General features: G+C 32.3%; 1 protein-coding gene across 1 annotated transcript in view; it reads left to right on the top strand.

Moving 5' to 3' along the window:
- Positions 1-20,685, top strand: part of CDH19 (cadherin 19) — a 63,486-nt gene that overhangs the window by 28,757 nt on the left and 14,044 nt on the right. The window contains exons 7-8 of the mRNA XM_061170025.1: positions 4,978-5,099; positions 9,914-10,035. Coding sequence (XP_061026008.1) covers positions 4,978-5,099; positions 9,914-10,035 — 244 coding nt within the window. The remainder of the gene's footprint in view (positions 1-4,977; positions 5,100-9,913; positions 10,036-20,685) is intronic.

Here is a 20,685-nt window from a genome sequence, read left to right on the forward strand (position 1 = left end):
CGTGGGGAGCTTCTTGCCTTTTGGGAGGTCTGAGGTCTTCTGCCAGCGTTCAGTAGGTGTTCTGTAGGAGTTGTTCCACTTGTAGATGTATTTCTGATGTATTTGTGGGGAGGAAGGTGACCTCCGGGTCTTACTCTTCTGCCATCTTGAAGCTCCTCCCCCCAGCTGTTTTTGATTTCCATTTGCATGGAATATCTTTTTCCATCCCCTCACTTTCAGTCTGTATGTGTCCTTAGTTCTGAAGTGGTTCTCTTGTAGACAGCATATATATGGGTCTTGTTTCTGTATCCATTCAGCAAGCCTGCGTCTTTTGGTTGGAGCATTTAATCCATTCACGTTTAAGGTAATTATCGATATGTATGTTCCTATGACCATTATCTTAATTGTTTTGGGTTTGCTTTTGTAGGTCCTTTTCTTCTCTTGTGTTTCCCACTTAGAGAAGTTCCATTAGCATTTGTTGTAGAGCTGGTTTTGTGATGCTGAATTCTCTTAGCTTTTGCTTGTCTGTAAAGCTTTTGATTTCTCCATCGAATCTGAATGAGATCCTTGCTGGGTAGAGTAATCTTGGCTGTAGGTTCTTCCCTTTCATCACTTTAAGTATATCATGCCACTCCCTTCTGGCTTGTACAGTTTCTGCTGAGAAATCAGCTGTTAACCTTATGGGAGTTCCCTTGTATGTTACTTGTCGTTTTTCCCTTGCTGCTTTCAATAATTTTTCTTTGTCTTTAATTTTTGCCAGTTTGATTACTATGTGTCTCGGTGTGTTTCTCTTTGTGTTTATCCTGTGTGGGACTCTCTGTGCTTCCTGGACTTGGGTGGCTATTTTCTTTCCAATGTTAGGGAAGTCTTTGGCTATAATCTCTTCAAATATTTTCTCTGGTCCTTTCTCTCTCTCTTCTCCTTCTGGGACCCCTATAATGCTAATGTTGTTGCGTTTAATGTTGTCCCAGAGGTCTCTTAGTCTGTCTTCATTTCTTTTCATTATTTTTTCTTTATTCTGTTCTGCAGCAGTGACTTCCACCTTTCTGTCTTCCAGGTCACTTATCTGTTTTTCTGCCTCAGTTATTCTGCTCTTGATTCCTTCTAGTGTAGTTTTCATTTCAGTTATTGTATTGTTCATCTCTGTTTGTTTGTTCTTTAATTCTTCTAGGTCTTTGTTAAACATTTCTTGCATTTTCCTGATCTTTGCCTCCATTCTTTTTCTGAGGTCCTGGATCATCTTCACTATCATTATTCTGAATTCTTTTTCTGGAAGTTTGCCTATCTCCACTTCATTTAGTTGTTTTTCTGGGGTTTTATCTTGTTCCTTCATCTGGTACATAGCCCTCTGCCTTTTCATCTTGTCTGTCTTTCTGTGAATGTGGTTTATTTCCACAGGCTGCAGGATTGTAGTTCTTCTTGCTTCTGCTGTCTGCCCTCTGGTGGATGAGGCTATCTAAGAGGATTGTGCAGGTTTCCTGATGGGAGGGACTGGTGGTGGGTAGAGCTGACTGTTGCTCTCCAGAGTTTGTGTTTTATAGTATCACTACTGGTGGTTACTTATTTTTTTCTACCAAAAATATTTTAGCTAATAATTTCATCTTTATACTGAAATTAATTACTTTTATTTTTTTAAATGTCAACTACGTCAACTTTATTTATTTATTTAAATTTAAAAAAATTTTTTTGCCCGCACCACTTGGCTTGTGGGATCTTAGTTCCCGATTAGGGATTGAACCCAGGCCCTCTGCAGTGAGAGTATGGAGTCCTAACCACTGGACCACCAGGGAATACCCACGAAATTAATTACTCTTAAAAACAGTTTGTGAGAGCCTACAAAAAGAATATCTTTCAATGTCTCTTATGGACGTTCATTTAGAGTGCCTTTTAAATAATATTATGTTTAAATAATAGGTTCACAGATTTCTTTCCATGTGGTATAGTTTGATGTAGCAAATGTTCAAAATATATCATGAAAACAAAATAAAATGTATATTAAAAAAGCCACAAGAACACATTTCAGGTTTCCCCTTTTTTTTGGAAGCAAGAGATCCAGAAAATACTAAATAATTTCAATTTGAGTTTTAATTTGACAATATCTCTTCCTTAATACTCACCCCATGGCAAGATATATAGAAAGCAAAGGGAATGATAATGCAGTATATTTTCCCCTCAGGGATGTTCCATTGCTTGGGAAAAAGAGATTAACACATAAGCAGGGTAAAGTATACCTACTTCCAATAACTTATATTACTCAGCTTTTCCTCCTGAATATCATCTGGTGTTTCTGTGAAGCATAGACATTCCCAGGCTCATTTTCAGCAAGTCTTGGGTAGGATAAATCAACTGGTTTAACAAAATATTCTTGTCATTGTCAAGAGCAGAAAAACTTCAGAAGTAAGTTTGCCTTGGTATAAATTATTATAATAAGCTATATGGTGACTGTTTAAGAAAACTGGGGGCAGGTATGAAGGACGAACGCAATATCTACACCTGAAAGTGAGATGATAGAGTTGCTTTAAGGAGCCTAATGTGCTGGGAATTAGAGCTTAGAAGCTGTCTGTAATAAAAACTCCATCATACAATTATGAGAAACTTCACAAGAAATTTTCCTTATGATTTTCATTTTATCCCCATTCTCTGTATTACCATATTGTTTAGATTCCAGATATAGGGCATACACTCTTTTGCCACTGCTGTGGATGATTCATTCTTTGGACATTATTAAATTTTCCTTTTTAACTAAACCTATAGTCAAATTTTATAATATTTTATAAATATGAAAAAGAATATAGTCTTTTCTGTTAGAAAAAGAAGAGCAAGTTAAATTCAAGCAAGCAAAAAAAAAAGGAAAAAAAGAAGAAAGTAAAAAACATTAGAGCAGGAGCAGTGAAATTGAAAATAGAGAAATACAGTGAAATGAAAAGCTGATTCTTCCAAAACACTGGTACAAGTGATCAATCTAACCAGACAACCAAGAGAGAAAGAACAGAATAGACAAAAATTGCCATTATCAGAAATGAAAGAGGGCACATAACTATTGAACCCATAGATATTAAACAATATTATAAGGAAATACTATGAACAACTCTATGCCTATGAATTCAGACCAATTCCTTGAAATATTCCTTGAAAGAAACTACCAATATTCACATAAAAAGACAAATAATCTGAGTAATCAGGTTTGTGAGAAACAGCCCAGCTCAGGAGCCTGAAGCAGGTTTGTATTTAGTTCAAGAATGACAGGGATATCTTTCACCAGTAGAAGAGGCTGTCTTTAAACATCTTTCACCTGTGCATTAAAAAAGTACTTTAAAATTCTTGAAAGATCTGGTGGAGTTGCACCTACTTGGGAACCTCTAGGCTTTGTATATGGGCTTGGCTATTATGTGCCTCAGTTTTTCTTCTGGGAAGTGGGAATAGTAGAGGCGTACGAAGATTAAGAACCCGATATAAACGCATCCTTATATGTATGGAAGAATCATTTGTTTCTATCATTCTGTCAAGAGCTCTTAGCAGTGGGAAAACATTACATAGCCACATTCTATTCACTCAGCATTTTTAGAGGAATAAAGAGTCTTTAAAAAAGGAACTGTGAAGCACACCAAAGATTAAAACTTTATATTTTAAGTTTTTTAGTTGAAGCTCTTTCTAATATGTATGACACACTTCTTTCCTTTCTTAAATGGTGTGTATTCACTATTATTTAAAATGTTACTGATGACTCAGGGTCATAATTTTTAAAAACTTTTATAAGGAAATAATCTCAAACTTTTGGTTGGTTTTTTTTGGAATGGTGTATTATAGAAACAGGATATTCTGTACCCTTACTACAAAATATTAAACTACTGTTTCGTTTTGTCAACAAATCTAAGTAGGAAATGTGACCACTTGTGGATATGTAAGCAAATTGCTTATAAAGGTTTAAAAATGAGTAGAGCTAAAACTGAATTCTTTTAAAGCTTAATTCTTTGTAGTTTCTGTTTTAATTTTCCCCTCAACACCAACCTACAAATTAGTGTGATATTTTTAGAGAACTGTCAATTCAAGATTAAAATATTCTCATCTTTTGCCACATAATTATGGCAAACCTCATTGATGTCTTATCAAAATCTTTAGGACTATATATATGCAATGAGAAGGCATCACTGAACCCTAGTTATTACTCTTCTTTAATTTTTATTATTAATCATTTGCAAGCAGATAAGACATGCTGAGTACTTCAAAGTCTTCTTTCATTGTGGAATTTGAGATTATTTTCTGGGCTTTTGCCTGAGAGAATTTTATTATCTGGCTTCTTTCCATGCATGATCTAATAATAGCACATTACACCTACTATCCTTACTTCCTCGCTTTTAGGAGATATGTGTATATACTTATATATGTATATATGTATACACACACATATATAAAAATATGTAATAAATATATACTTTATTTTTATTAGATATTATCTAATTATTTCCTTTAAACAAACAAAAACAAACATTTCTCATATGTCAGCAATCAAGTAATTATAATATGATGCACAGATTTAGAAAGTAACTATGTGGTGTAGCAAGGAGACTCAGCAGCCTAAACTGAGAATTTGTTTTACATTGCTTCAAAGGAAAAAAAAAGGTTCACAAGCTCTAATTTTTACCCCCATTTATTTGTACTTCTCTTCATTTTGCAAAAGACATTTAGCCATTTCTTTTTAACCAAGTCATTCACTTATGAAAATTCTCTTCTCGGAATGAGAATGAGTGACATATGTCTAGATTTCACACGTGTCAGTTGAAATCTAGAACTGTTTTAGGTTTTTTTTTTTTTTTCTGTCTCCATTGAGTTGAATCTTAAATGTAGAATGTACCTTTCTGAAAATTGTTCAGCATTGCATTAGCTGTGTAGAGTGTGGATCTGATAATATCTTATTGCTTAAAAAGAGTGTTATACACTCTTTAAAGAGTATTATATGGGGAAAATAATAAAATTAAGGAATTATTTGTGTGTGTGCAGGTACTCTATTACCAGAAGCAAAGTGCTCAGTATTGATGACAATGGTACAGTCTTCACAACTAACCCTCTTGATCGAGAGATTAGTGCTTGGTATAACCTAAGTGTTACAGCCACAGAAAAATGTAAGTACTCATTTGGGAACCATATATTGGTTCCCCATATTTTTTAAACCATTCAGTAATCTCTAAACATAGAGACAAAAGCTAAAGTGTTGCTGAAATTAGAATTAAATGGTATTTTATATGTCAATTCATACATGTGTATTTAATTTATCATTTTAAATTCAAAATGTCTGTGCATTCCTACTACAGCTTATTTATATACTTACCACTAAATATCTTCATTTTTATTATGGCAATAAATAATGTTTAATGCAAGAAATAAATCATGGAAAATTCAGAAAAACACAAGAAATAAACAAAAAAACCCTTGAAATTCTAAGAACTTTTAATTATATAATTATATGTTCTTACCATATTTTTCATGAATGCATTTTTAAATCAATTTTTAAAAATTGAATATAAATTTTGTAAGTTTTTTCAAACTGGGCATATAAAATATTGCCCAGTAAAATGTGTTCAAATTAAACTCATTGTGTCAGCAGTGCTGATAGTCACATCTTTAATAATCAGTAGTGACCAGTTTTTTTTTCACAGATAGGCAGATGATTCCATTTTCAGGTTGCAAAACATAGATAAAATCATCCCAGTTTACCACTTAGAGTGTGTCTTCAGAATTCTCAATCAGAATTAGGTCAACCATATTCATTCAGGCTCAAAAGAATAGATAGAACACAATGGAAAGGATTATCAAAATCTTCCCTATTACTTAGTCAATGGTTTTAACATAGTACAGTAAAGGATTCAATTTGTGAGTTTTCAATGTTTTAGATTGCATCCTTTCAAAACTGACTTTGCGTAGAATTTTATTAACCCTGTTTACTTTCTTGGCTTGTTCTCTGAAAGTCTTTGAACATATATCTTACTCCTCACCTTATTGAGCAGTAGACTGATGAGACGGTGGGGTAGAAAGCATCTCTTGCATATTTTTTGTCGTACATTGAATAGCTCTTTGGAAACTGCAGAAGGACTGGGTCTGGGTTTTGAATTTTCTGTTTAACTAAACGATAAATGATGGGGAGCAAATGTTGCAGGGGAGTAAATGCCTGCTGCACAGAAGAAACGCCAAGGCTTTTGGTGTCAGAAAACACAAAGATGTTTGTCTAAAAGCAAGAAACTTTTATTCATTGGATATTTCTGAGAACAAATTACTTATATCATTACTTACAAGACTGCTGAGAAAAGATTTCAAATCAGTTCAAAGGAAGACTGGACATCTTTGAAAAATGTGTTTCTACGTAAAGTAGCCTTCAACTATTAAAAGAGCATGTTTTAATGAATGTATGTAAATAATTAGCCACTGAAATCTTATTTTATATATAAGGGGACTTTTTTGTAAGACTATATCATTAACTTCTGTTAAATTAGAAGTACTACAATTTAAGTTATTAAAAAGCAGAGTCTTTAAAATGTGCTATTTGTATTGTTAGACACAAATATTGTATTAAAACAAAATTTATAAATAAAAGAAAATTAAAAATATGGTTAAAGAAAAAATGCCTGTGAAAGGCAAAATGAATATAAACTGGATATATTTATATTACATGGAATTTATTACTGAGAAGTTAATCACTGTTCTAGAAATAAGTGATTAGAAATATTATCAAGTATAGCAATTACACAATTCATGCTGATATGCTTCTGGTGCTATAAAATCAGTTTCCTCAAAATAAAAAAATTCTTTTAGATAAAGAGAGATTTGATATTCCCATTGTTATTTTTATCATTAAGTAGAAAAATTACAGGATGGGGAATAAAATTCCAAAATAAAATATAATTAGATAAATATTCTCAAAAACCCACAAAGTTAATTATCATTTAACTCATCTTTGAAGATATATTTTTGAAAATGTTTGTTTCATTTTAAGGGAAACTGCTTAGAAAGAACTTATGTGACACTGAGTAACCAATTTTCATGTATTTTTTCCTCTGTCTCTTGATTCATTTTTAATCCACATTATTAAACTCATTTTAGAACAATTTTGGAGAAAATAATTGTAAGTGCCAATTTCTCATTACCATAATATTGATATCAAAAATAATTGTTTGACCATTTAAGTCACTTAAGACATAGTAATATAAACACACCACCTAAAGAGTGGAAAACAAGGCTTCACATAAAATTATTACAAAAAGTACTTGCTGCATGTGTTAACTACCTGGAAGCTTGTGACATAACAATTATGCTGATTACAGGAAAGAGATGTTCCATTTTCACATTTGTTTTCCCAGCAAACGAAATTCACTGTGCTTAGTCTTTTTCCTGGAAAGCATCCCAAATTAAGCACCAAGCTATTTATCAGCATGCCAACTAAGTGAATAAAACGACTAACTACTTTAAAATAAAGCTGTGAAGATATGTGTATGCTTTTTATAATCATGCCAAAGGTTTAATTTGAACTTAATTTTAAATAGATTTTTCAGAAAAACAGATAAAAATCTTAAATGAATTTTTTACTAATTTTCCTTAAATTTATTTGTAACTGATACACTTTTTCCATTTTACTTACTTAAGCAGAAAGTTGTTCTATAGTGATATATATTTAAACCATAAAAAATGTTAGACTTAAGTTTTGAATAATTTCATCTTGAAATAGCTAGAAATATCTTTTCATATTTAATGTTTCTTAATCAATTTTATCCTGAATGTAACACAATAGAGAAGAGTCTCAAAATCATAATTCTTAATGGTTTATGTATTTTCTAAAGGCCATGGGTTTCTTTTGTATGCAATAAAACTTGCAAATTTTAATTTTAATTAATTGAAAGCTACAATTTCTATCATAATTGCCACTGTTATTTATTAGTTAAAAACTATTACAACCAAAAATTTTATCCCAACCTGGAAAACCTCTTCACGAGGTGAAATAGAGAGAAACAGTTTTATAATTAAAAATCATTAAACCAGAATTTGATGTGCATCACAGTAAATTGATAAGAAATTGCCAAATCAGAAAGAAATCTCAGCGTTTTACATAGCCGAGCAGATATAACCCACTGCAGACATGTTCTGAAGATAAACCATTACTGGCCTTAAAGTAGGAGAACCTCACATCACCCTGTGCCACGCACTTTATCCTAAATTCACTAGGTAGTTGGAGTGACCATCTGTGTTTGTCTGCTAACTGAAACCTAAACTTTTATGCGTTTATGACAAGAGGTAGTTTTGCATCTTAGGGTCAAGGCCTTTGCTGAAGTTAGGCTCCTACCCTCCCACAGAAACTGGGATAAAAAAGTGCTATCTTCGTTGGTGGTTTTATTTCAAGGAACTGGCTCCCAGGACTGGAGAAAGACAGGCCTGGGTTGTAAAGTTGGCAAGAGGTTTATCTCAATTTTAAAAGGTTTACGTACATTTAAAAGAGATAGAAAAAATAGTTTACAAGCTTTTCTAAAGTAAATGCTCTAAGAAGAGGAAGGAAGGAAAGACTTTTCCCTAATTTTCAACAGGGAGAGTTAAGCCTTTTTTTTTTTTTTAATTTGTATTTGCCCTTACGAATTACAATTGCAAATATAATGCTTTGTGATTAAAAAAAAAAAAAAGCATGTAAGATTATAAATAAAAACACTGAGACAAACAAAAGAAACTCCCTCTCCCCACTCTTCAATGTATGTACCTTCCCACAGCTTTTTAAAATAAAAAAGAAAGATTTAAAATAATGATATACAAATATACAATACCTTATGCTGCAAATTGTTTTTTAGCACTTCACAAAACATCCTGTATATCACTTCTGGTTAGTACATAAATAAAATAATAGTATTTAATGTTCATTGCTTGTTTATATGTTAAGTGATCTTCTAAATGTTTCATATGTATTAATTCATTTAATCTTTATAACAGCTCTATAAGCTAGTTACTAGTATCATTTCCATTTTACAGAAAACCAACTGAGACAAACAGTGGTAAGCATTTTTCTCAAATTGAGAACCAAGATTAAAATACATTTTTAAAGTTCATGATATTACTACATGTGTTACATTGATGCATGCATTTTTAATAAGCATGCACAATTTCACAGTTTGGTGGTAATTTATTTCCCCAATCCCTTTTGGGTTATTTCCAGTTGTTTGGTTCGGATGCAAACAATTCTGGAATAAATAAATTGGATAACATACTCTTATATATTGGTGCCTTGGACTGTAGCATAGGTTTCCCAAACTAATGACTGGTTCAAAGATATGTGTAGTTTAACTTTTACTATCCATTGCCAGATTAGGTTCTAGAAGAGGCTAACATCCCACTATTTTTCATCCTTCCACCATCACTGGCTCTGTGTTTCATATTTAACACATGGACTAAATCATCATTCTCCTCATTTCTGGTGAGCGAGCGCCTTTGTGAAAGTTATGATAGAGCAACACGTCTCAACTGCAGGCATTTTTGCCTCCTAGTACATTTGACCATGTCTGAAGACAATTTAGATCATCACAATTAGAGTGGAGGGTGCTACTGGCATTCAGTTAGTAGAGGCCAGGGATAATACAAATATGTTCAATAGTTCCTGGATTTAAAAGCAAAAGTGTTCATGTACCTGACTATCTCCTTAACTTTTACTACTTTTCCTCATCAGCTCCTACAGCCCATGGCAGATACAAGGCACTGGATTAATATTAGTTGAGCTGAATGTGTTGAGAACATTTTTTCTAGGCTGTATTGTTGATAAATAGATGAATTATGTAGCTATCCTGTCCTCAGCTTTTATTCAAGTAAAATAAAAATGTACCACGTAGCCGCTAATGCAATTTTCATGACGATTTTTTTCCCCTCAAGACAGCATTAGCATTCTTTGTTTTCATTCTGTTTATTCAATTTGCAGACAGTATAGAACAGATTTCTGCAGTCCCTGTGTATGTGCAAGTTCTCAATATCAATGATCATGCTCCTGAGTTCTCCGAATACTATGAGACTTACGTTTGTGAAAATGCAGTCTCTGGTCAGGTAAGAATCCATAATAAATTGCCGACGTCGAAACATTGCCTTGTATTATATAGAATAACTTTTGCTATGTATTCCTCCCACTTTGAAATGATAAAAATAAGCGTTATTTAGCTATATTAATTCCATGCTTTAATGCTGTAAATTCTGTATAATTTAAATTTCTTTCTTTTAAAAAAATATGTAAACTTCACATTTTCTACTTCCAAATTCCTCAAATGTTTGAAAAATCTGCTAACACTCAGGATTCAAGAGTAAATCCTTTGTACTTTGTCAATTCAATAAAGAAAAATTATTTTTTGTGATTCCATAGAATAAATAATTTTAATTAACTTTTATTTTTCCATTCATCATGAAGATAAAGATAAAATGATATATAAAATATATCAGACATCAACACAAATAAAACTCAATTTCAAATGAATTACTATGTATGTAAAGACTTATGAGAGCATACTCATTTTGAAATAAATTATCATTACTTCACAATTTTTTTCACACGTTTTCTCATGTGGAGCTTACCTTTTTTCATTTGTAAAATGAAGAGTTTAAATTAGATTCTTCTTTGAGTGTCTCAGTTCCGGTACACAATAACTTTATGTTTTTTTAGGTATCCTATTAAATGTCATAAAACATTTTAAAAACTTATAAACTAGTTTTCAGAATACCGAATGAGTATATATACTATAAAATCAATTATTCTAAGTAGGCTTGAATTTATCAATAAAACTAGTTGGAGACAATTTGGATTTTACAAAAGTGAAAATTATAATTTTCTACCAATAAACAGTAGTAGTCAACATTATGCTTTATTTTCAATTTCCTAATATGGTAAAAATGTAGGCATATCTTAAGAAATAAATATACCTTAATTGTTATGAATTATTCAGCCGTAAAATATTGGAAATCATCAATGGGTCTTAAAATGTCTTGTGAAATTTATTCAGCTAAGTTTATGCTAGAATACATTTTATTCTGGAAAGAATTCTCAAATCTTGCCTATAAGTATTGCCTAAATATTTTTGAAAATAATAAAAAATGATTATAAATATACAAATGAATTTAAACTTAAAATATCTATTGTAAATGGATTTGTACCCAGGGTTTTTGATAAAATGAAAAGTGAACATAAAACTTTCAGAGACTCTCCACAATGCAGCACACTGTCCTCTAGATCCAAAAGCAAACTGATTTAGAAACCTGTGAACATACAATATAGGATAGAAAGATTCAAAAACAGAATGCAAGTGAACTGAGACCCATCGCTTCTATAGACACTGGGCTTAGACATCTCTTTAAACTTGGTGTTACAATTAGATCTGTGCTTAAAAATTTGATATATCTAAGTTTCTCAAGCATTTCAAACATACCTGGTTACTTGGACACATCAACAAATAGGCACCTTTTTAAAAAATCACTTAAATAATTCATGTAAATCTAATAAATGATACTTTAAACGTAGTAAATCAGTTTCCTTAAAAGTCACATAATTTGGGGAATAATCAATTTATCTTACAATTTTCTAAACTATACATATTCACATATATCAGGTAAATTATATTTTTACAATTATTATAAGTAGTACTATATTTTATAGTTATGTCAAATTTAAAGTATAAAACTAGTGTGGTATGTTGTTTTACATACTTTATGTAAATATGAATGTATTCAGAGTACCCCACTGATGGGACAATGTAGACTCAAACTTAAAAAAAATAGGCTTAATTTACTTCATACACTATACATTTCTTTCTGTAAATGTCCTGGGTGGTATTCCACTTACCCAACAAAATTGCATGTTCAGTGGTCTTGACCAGGCTGAGTCGGGCAGAAGATTTGGGAATGCAACATGATTTACACAATAAAAGACTTAGACCAGAGCTCTAGCCCATGGTGATAAATGCTTCTAGAATAATGCTACCTATGTCCAATGACTACACTGGACCTTTTATCCTAACTCCTCAATTGTCGTTTATAATAACAATCATAATTTTAAATGTTTATAATAACCTTTTGCAACTTTTGTGTCATGTGGCAAGATGGAGATATTCATTCCTAGTAGGAGCTAGCTCCCTTCACTATTGCATTAGAATCCATTCATGTCTTTACTGACTCAGTGGACCTTTCATTCTTTTCACAGACCCTGACTCTTAAGCAAGAACTCAGAAGTCAGTACATTTATTATATAGCGGAATAATCACCTTTTTTGAGAAATGAGTGTTTGTTTTTTCTACTCACTGCTCACTGACAGTGAAAGCATGATCATAAGAGTCTTTGGACATTAGGTACAGAGGAAATAATAGCAGAGGGCAGAGCAGATGAAATTTCCTACAGCACAGTTTTCTGACTTCAATGTTAAAAAAACCTTCAATGGTTTTTCCAAAACCAGCACATAAAAGTGCAAAACTCCCTGGCCTCGTATTTAACACTGTCTTTGATTTGGTCACAATTTTATCTACCTTGATTTAAAAAAAAAAAAAAAAAATCTTGTTCATACTCTGAACTGCTTGTTTTTTAAAACATAGATAACACTTTCTACTTTGTAGTTTTGTTCATACCAACTCTCCTTTCTGAAATGTCTTTATCTAATTCTGTTTAAATTTTAACTATATTGCAAAACTGAACTCAAATTTACCATAAGTAATCTAACCAATTTTAAACAAATAATGTTTACAATGTCCCACACATGATTCTAGCAAACACTATAGCATTAACCCATTTAATTCTCAAGAAATATATGAGGAAAATATATTACATGCCTCATTTTCCAGGTGAAGAAACTGAGTCCCAGAGAAGTTACTTCCTAAGAAAAAACGGAGAGATGTTTTATCCTAAGTGCTGGCATCAGAATCCATACATTTTACCATCATATTTTGCTCCCTATCTATACCTAGTTTGAATAGATCTTATACATTTGTCAAACAAGTTGTCTCTAGTTTTGCATGTTTTCTAGATTATATTTGTGATAAATGAGCGAGTTTATTTTGATATTCTTGATAATAATAATTAGTTGAATAAATGAACAGAGCATGAAGACTATGTTTCTCGAAACAATGATAGGGTATTTTTCTCTACAGTTCTCTGTAGATATACATTTGAATTTATTAGCCTATATGTGATATTTAAAACCTTGAGTGTGATAAGATCCCTTGAGGAGAGAGAGTAGACAGAGAAAAGACTAAGTCTAAAGACTGAGACCCAGATACTCCGTAGTAAGTATTGGGAGTTGTAAGGAGCAAACCAGGAGAGTGTGGGACCCTAGAAACCAAATAAAGAAAGTGCTCCAAGGAGGAGGGAGTTATTACCTTTTTTATTTACTGCTTACAGGTCAGGTAAAAGCAGAAAAGAAAAGGTCCATTTGAATTCAACAATTTGGGACTTACTAGAATATTTGTAGGTAAGAAAGTATATGATGTCACCCAGGAAGAAAATATAAAGTGAGAATATGAAACATAGGGCATATGAGAATATGAAACATAGGGCAGAGCCTTTGGGAACAGCAATATTTAAGGATTTGGTAAAGGAAGAGAAGCCTGCAAAAGATACTAAGTAGGTGTGACCAGTGAGGTAAAAAGGAAACAAAAAGATTTTTGACGTGGACATGCATAGAGGTGATAGTTTTTGAAGGAAGAAGTGTCAATAGCCTCCATTCCCACTACTTCAGGGGAAAAAACAGCTCTCACAGTTCACCATTTGGTCATTTACTTTAAAAAAAAATGTATTTTATAAACAATTCACAGCTACATAAAGAGACAGTGCAAAACAACTTTATTAAAATGTGGCAAACCAAAATTGCACCGGACGCTTGTTAAGGATGCCAAGGAAGATGTTATTCAAGATTATTACAAAAGGTTGAGACTATTGCAGTAGGGGAGAGAGAACTTAAATCCATTGAAACCAAAAGCAGGAGAGTTTTTAAGCACTGGTGTGAGCTAGTGAAAACGTCCTGGAGGGCACGTCAGCGGAGAGGTTGGTCAATGGGATTAGACCATCTACGTTTGCTGATTGACTCTTGTAGAAGTTAGGCTCCCGATCTCGCATAGAGACTGGGAGATAGGGGCCCTGTCTTTCTTGATGATTACATTTCAGAGGAATGGTTTCCAGGTCCTTGAGAAAGACCATCCGGCATTATAAAATGGGAAAAGGCCGGGAGAAGATTTATCTCTATTCCAAAGGGGCAGAGAAAGAATTTGTGATTAGAAATTTTCTAGTGTAATTGTTCTAAGAAAATGTACATCAGGAGTCTCTAGTCAGAAAGAAATTTGTCTGAAACTGAGTCAAGCTGAGGGGAATGTTATGGCCCTCCTGATCAAATGTTAATAAAATGCAAACATGGCAAATACATATTTGTCAATATATAATACTTTGAGAAGTTTTAAAAAATCTTTTACAGCTCATATTTTTGTTGGAGAATGGCTATCTTCTTTGTTCCATGATTGCAGAGCATTTAATCTTTAGATTTATAAAGAGGAAATAGCATAATCAATCTACTTAAAAAGAAATATTCTACTGCATCCTTTTCCTTCCAGTTACATTTGGATACATTCTGTCTTCACCAATTTTCAGGATAAATCAAATAGATTTTGCTGCAAACATTTTATAATAGATGAAAAAACACTGTCACATTTATTTTTAGCAAAACAGAACAGCCCAGATTCTCATTAAAAACTATTCTGTAGCAAAACAGAACAGCCCAGATTCTCATTAAAAAATATTCTGTAAGGAAGTCCTTCCTATTGAATGACTAAAAGGATGATTACTATATTTTCTCTTTATCCTTAGAATCATATTGTTCGCTCATTGATTCTTGATTTTGAGAATATTCATGTGTTCTATCTTCATCTGAGGACTCACAGTCTAAAGCTTTGCTTACATGATCAATTTCACCATCTTCTTGAGTCTATAGTGCTGGTTTCTGCTTTTGGTATTCATCTTCTAATTCACCTAAGAACTGTGAAATATCTTCCTCTGTCAATTTTATTTTCTTTGTCATTATGGATGTAAAATTTTGAATTTGAATTTTCTACTGTTTTTAATGAAAAACAACATCAGACTAAAAAGATAGTGTATCATTGCTTTTACATCTTTTTTGAAAGATGATGCAATACTTTGAGCAATACATTTAAAAAGAAGAGAATGATGCAATGGGAAAATTTATTTTATTGTTGCATCAACCTTCTAGACCATTCATCATACAAGTTTTATATAAGTTTTAAAAAGCACATTGAGAAAACTTTATCAGTAATGATGAAATTTGTAGGATGATGAAATAGGCATAAAAAATCATATCACTAAGTTCTTATAATGTATCCTAGATTTATAAAAGTATCCAGTGTGACCATTCAGTAATTGAAGATAGGGTTAATTTATTTATTTAAAGATAAATTGATATTTCTTTATTATTTGGACACTTCTAAGAATTAAAAAAAAATGAAATACCAATGTTCAGAAATAAGTATAACTGCTCGAAAAGTAACTCAAATACTAATTTTTGGTGCAATGAACTCTAAAACTATACTGAGAGTTAAACTCTGCTGTGGAAGAAAAATGTCCATTGGATGCAGTGGCATAGAGTTCTCTTGTGACTTGCTAAGAGTTTAAATGTAAACCAACATTGAAAATCTATGAAATTCTATATTTTTATAATTTTACAGATGTGTATATTATGCTTCAAAAAGTTTAGGTAACTTTTTCAACATCATATAGCTTGTAAGTGATTAAGCAGGAATTATCATTTGTATCTATCTCTAAGTATGATGCTAATTTTAACTATGCCCTGCTAATCATAAAGACTAGCTATCCTTAGATTACTTGCTCAATCCAAAGAGAAATAGGAAAAAGGTTTTTCTCTTTCTGTACTCATAAGTAATTACGTTTACAATTTTAAGGACAAAAATTAAAATAAGGTCAATACAACTGATCCTCACCTCCTTCCCGGAATGTGTACTGCTCAAATTCAGAATAAGTCACATTGATCAGCCCTATATTACAATCAGTTTCCTTTAAGGAGGAAGGCCAGAAATCATCAAATAGTTCTTAGAGGGCTCATAGATGTCACTATCAAACCTAGGAGTTTTCCCCAGGTCTATATGTACCTGAAAGAATGGTACATAGCATGGCTACCTATAATGTTCTTCCACTCAAATTCAAATGGATTCCAAAAATTCCCACTGGCAATGCTACATACACTATGATTTATGAATTGAAATCAATTCAATGGACGGACGATTTGAGTTCTGCCAATATATGCAACGTTACCATACGTACCTTCTTCCTAGCACATGGCAATGACCTTATTTTAATAACATGGAAAAAGAAAAAATAATATGGGCATTAGGGCTATCATGGCTCCTAGATTGTCATGGTTTCCCCCATGTTTCCTCAGATGTTACATGTGGAATCAGACTAACTTAGACTCAAATTTCTGGTCTGAAATTTACTAGGTAGGTTTCCTTCAAGTACAATTAAAACAAAGCACCAAATATTAATACATACCTCCCGGAGTACCAGTACAAACTTTCAAAAGTGCTGTTAATTTCTTACTCATTCCTAAAAGTTTGATAGTAATGTGTGAACGTTAAAACAATGGATTAAGCTCTCAAAAAATATTTGCTTTAAAAGATAATAAAGCATATCTTGTGTAACTGAATGGTTTTTATGTAGAAACCATAATTATTTTAAGTTTTATATCTATATAAATAAGTTTCATAAAAATATTACAAAGGGTAGTAAAAGTTACTTGTTTATCATAATCTTGACAACAAAACCAAATGGTGCTGATAAGTGAAATATTGTTAAGAGTGTTCTGTTTAAAATTTTTCAGAGGAGATTTTTTTTTATTATAAATAATCAATAAAATAAGGAAGTGGCTACACCATCAAAACACAAAATGAGAACTATACATGTCGCATAGTGTAAATTCTGGCTTAAGCCAAGAGAAGATGAAGAAACAACATATACTCCCCCAGTTGGCAAACAGGAAATTTGGGTGGTGAAAGCAGAGAGGAAAGAATCTCACCTTTTCGACTGCAGATGAGAAAGGGAATGTAATGAGAAAGAGGAACCTTTTGCGATACACCTCTCAGCCTGAGGTTCCCCAAAGTTAATTGCTAAAAGAAGAATGAAGAATAAAATATAGAGAATATGTAATTTAGAAAATATTGGAGTAAGAAACATAAAACTTCTTAATAGTAAAATCTGAGGGGAGACTTTGTGCCAAGGACAATAGACTTGGTGTGAATTTGTTTATACTAAGAATCCCAAAGTGAAGTTCACTCTTTTTTCTCCCACACATTCTCCTTCCCCACACCATACACAAAGAGAAGTCCTCTTTGATGTTCAAAAAACCTAGAGCCATTCTAGTTTAAAAAATAAATATATGTGCACTTGCATAGGTACACATACATACACTCAAGTAAAAACAAAAGAAAAGAATGTAAGCAATCTACATCACAGATTTATGAATGGGCAGTGTTAAGAAAAATAGATCTTCAGAATTTGTATCCGTTTCTGTGTACTTTAGACACGACCTATTAGTGTTTGATTGCTTTCATCATTTTTGGTACAGCAATATGTTCTAGGCTCTGCCGCTTACCAATTTATTGCTTCCTAGCTGCACATTCATCCTTCACTACCTGCTTAAAAAGAACCGGCACTGTGAAACTATGATAATGGATTGGCCCATTAGAGCATCTTTTGTTGTGAGTGCAAGGTTGAGTCTTGTCAATAAAGGGCACTGAATGCACATTGCAGGAGGAAAAGGGCTCCTCTTCCTGGTTCTATGTGTGTAGCATTTTTGCTTTTCCCTTTCTCATGCTGCACGGTTGACCAGCTAACTGGATGTGTGGAAATATATGTATTGCTTTGCCTAGCCACAAGCACAGTTCCCAAAGTCCTAAATGTACATTCCCTTGGCGACTGTAGGACTCCAGCCCAGGCCAGAGGAGGTCTTACATCCCTGCCAGTGTCGTCACTGTGTGCTCCAGGCCTTGCACCTGCAGTGGTCTCCCAATTCCCTCTGCATTTCCAACCACCAGCCCACTTGTACCCTGGAGGATTATCCATGTTTGCCTGGAGAACGTGGACTGGTTCTAGCCCAGTGAATTCCTTTGCCCTGCGTGCAAGATGCCACAACCACACCTCCTCCAAGGACAACTGAAGCTTGTCTCCCTTCCACATTTGTCTGTCCTTAGATGATTTCACTGAGCCCCAGAGTACCCTTTGGAGTTCTCATTACATCTTTATAGTTACTCCCCTATTATAGCATAATAACTCTTTATATTAAACTTCCGTCATTTTAATTACTGTCTCTCTCAATTGGAACCAGACTGATACATAGGCTCATTTTATATTTCCTGTTCAAGATCTCAAATCAGTGATTTTTCCAAGATTCTGTGATATTTTTAGTGGAGAATTATAGAAAATGTAGATGCAATATCAGTAAATAAAATTGGGATATCTGTCCATGTAAACCAAGGAAAACCCTGCTCTCTCTTTCTCTTACCCTACTATATTAGCTCTCTTCTTCTCTCTCTCTCGTATTTTTAATAATATTGACGACCACTGTAAGGGAAACTCCATCTCATTTTGTTATTTCTTTACAAGTTTCTTTATTTTCTTCAGTTATGTACAATTAATATATTTTAGAGAAAGATAAGTATGATAATTTTCAGAGGTCCTCTTTAATTAGAACATTTATAAATATTTAGAGGTAAAAAATTTTTTCTCAAATTGCAAAAGATAATCCCACTTATATTTCAGCACTAGTTGGGATAGTTCTGCCATAAATGTGTGTACATATATACATATACAGCTATGGCAAATAATGTGGGCTTTTTGACCAAAATACTTCATCTAAATGTCTAATAGAGACTTGAATCCTAGGACTAGTTACAAGACTCTCTATTCTTAAATGTAATAGAATTAATATGAAAACTATTATAAGGTGATGATACCCAAAAGATAAAAAATCAATTTTACATATCACACACTCTCAGAAACTTAAAAGACAAAGGATGAAGAAGCAAATTCTATTTAAAAAATAAAATGATGGAAAACAGTGTCAAATTTAGTAAATGTTTTCCATTACAAGTAAATATATTCACAAATCCTATACATTTTTGGTATATCAATAAATTTTAATTAAAAATAAAGGCAAAAGATAGAGGGAAAATAATTATTTGCAAAAGCTGAAAAAAAAAGTGCTTCTGTTATTAACATATAAGAGGGCATGCTGATTGATAAGAAATCATCTTATTAAAAGCTGGTTCCTTGATACTGATGTAGTAACTGACTTTTGGAAATACTATGAATAAATTTGCCAATAAATAAGTATCCAGGTACTTTGTATCCATTACAGATGACATGTTAATGATTTGTCAATGTGAATGTTTTCCCTAGAATATAGTGGTCCTATTGAAGTTTATCCAAATCATTTTCTATAATATGTATTACTATAAATTAATCTATTTTTCATTTTTATCAAAACCACATTCTACTGTATAGTCTTTTATAATAGAATCTACTAATATTCATAGGAAGTGAACATTTTTAATAAATTGATTTATAGAAAACATGTTTGTAAATTACTTATGACTATAGAAATACCAAGTGAGTATATAAAAATGAGTATAAAATATAATTTAAGCATATAGATAATTTTACTTAATTTAGGAAAAACAAACAAAATAAAAGATGTTTTGGAATACCAATTACCTAATAAATCAGCTTAAAACCAACAAAAGAAAGGCAGTCTTTCTAATTAGCTCCTAGATTATTAGAACAACCAGACCAATGAGTCTTGAAGTAGCACAATTTGAAACAATTAGATTCCAGAACAATCCGTGTCATCCTATAAAAGCAACATTTTCCCTTACCTTTATTTTGACATCAAGATTATCAAATTTTTAAAACTTGGGTTCAAAAATGATTAGGGAAAAATGCTTTGAATTGTGGAACTTGTTTTTTAAAGCTTATACTGTGACTATGTGTATAAGAATTCATGAGATTTTCCATGAGCTTTGCTGGTTCGTTTTTTACAGTGCAGATCTATGAATAAGTAGGAAGGGCAAAAGTATCGCATTTTAAAATTATTAAAATTTTTCCAAACGAATTTCAACAAATATATCTATATCTTAAAACCATGTTCTATTATATATACAATATTTTCTTGATTATTTCAAATTGAGATTTGATTGTTTTACAAACATTGGTAATTTGTTAATGATGAATTTATTTTGAGATACTGAAGATTGCTTAACTGTGCTAGAACATCAGAAAACTAAACAACGAGCCATTTTCTTTCCAGCTAATTATCATTCTTGGCATCAAAGTGACCACAGAGTCAAAAAAAAAAAAAAGTATTTATTAACTCAGGCTTCTCTAGTTTTTTTTTTTTTTTCTTTTGAGTGGCATTGTCTACTACACTTTTAATTTAGTCTTAAGCAATACATGTACACAGCTTTCCAATGATAACTGTGTGTATTTGTGTAAATTTGATGGATTTGCTTCTCTTAGCATTTGAGAAAAAATGGAAAGGATAGCAAAATAATTTTTCTTCCCTTTATTCTCTACCTGTTGTCCTTTGTTTTTTATTTGTTCTATCTTGTTTTGTTTCATGTTTTTGAGAGACAAAGTGGTCCTTTAGAGAGGATT

This window comes from Eubalaena glacialis, chromosome 15 (genome assembly GCF_028564815.1).
Source record: "Eubalaena glacialis isolate mEubGla1 chromosome 15, mEubGla1.1.hap2.+ XY, whole genome shotgun sequence".
Lineage (NCBI taxonomy): Eukaryota > Metazoa > Chordata > Mammalia > Artiodactyla > Balaenidae > Eubalaena > Eubalaena glacialis.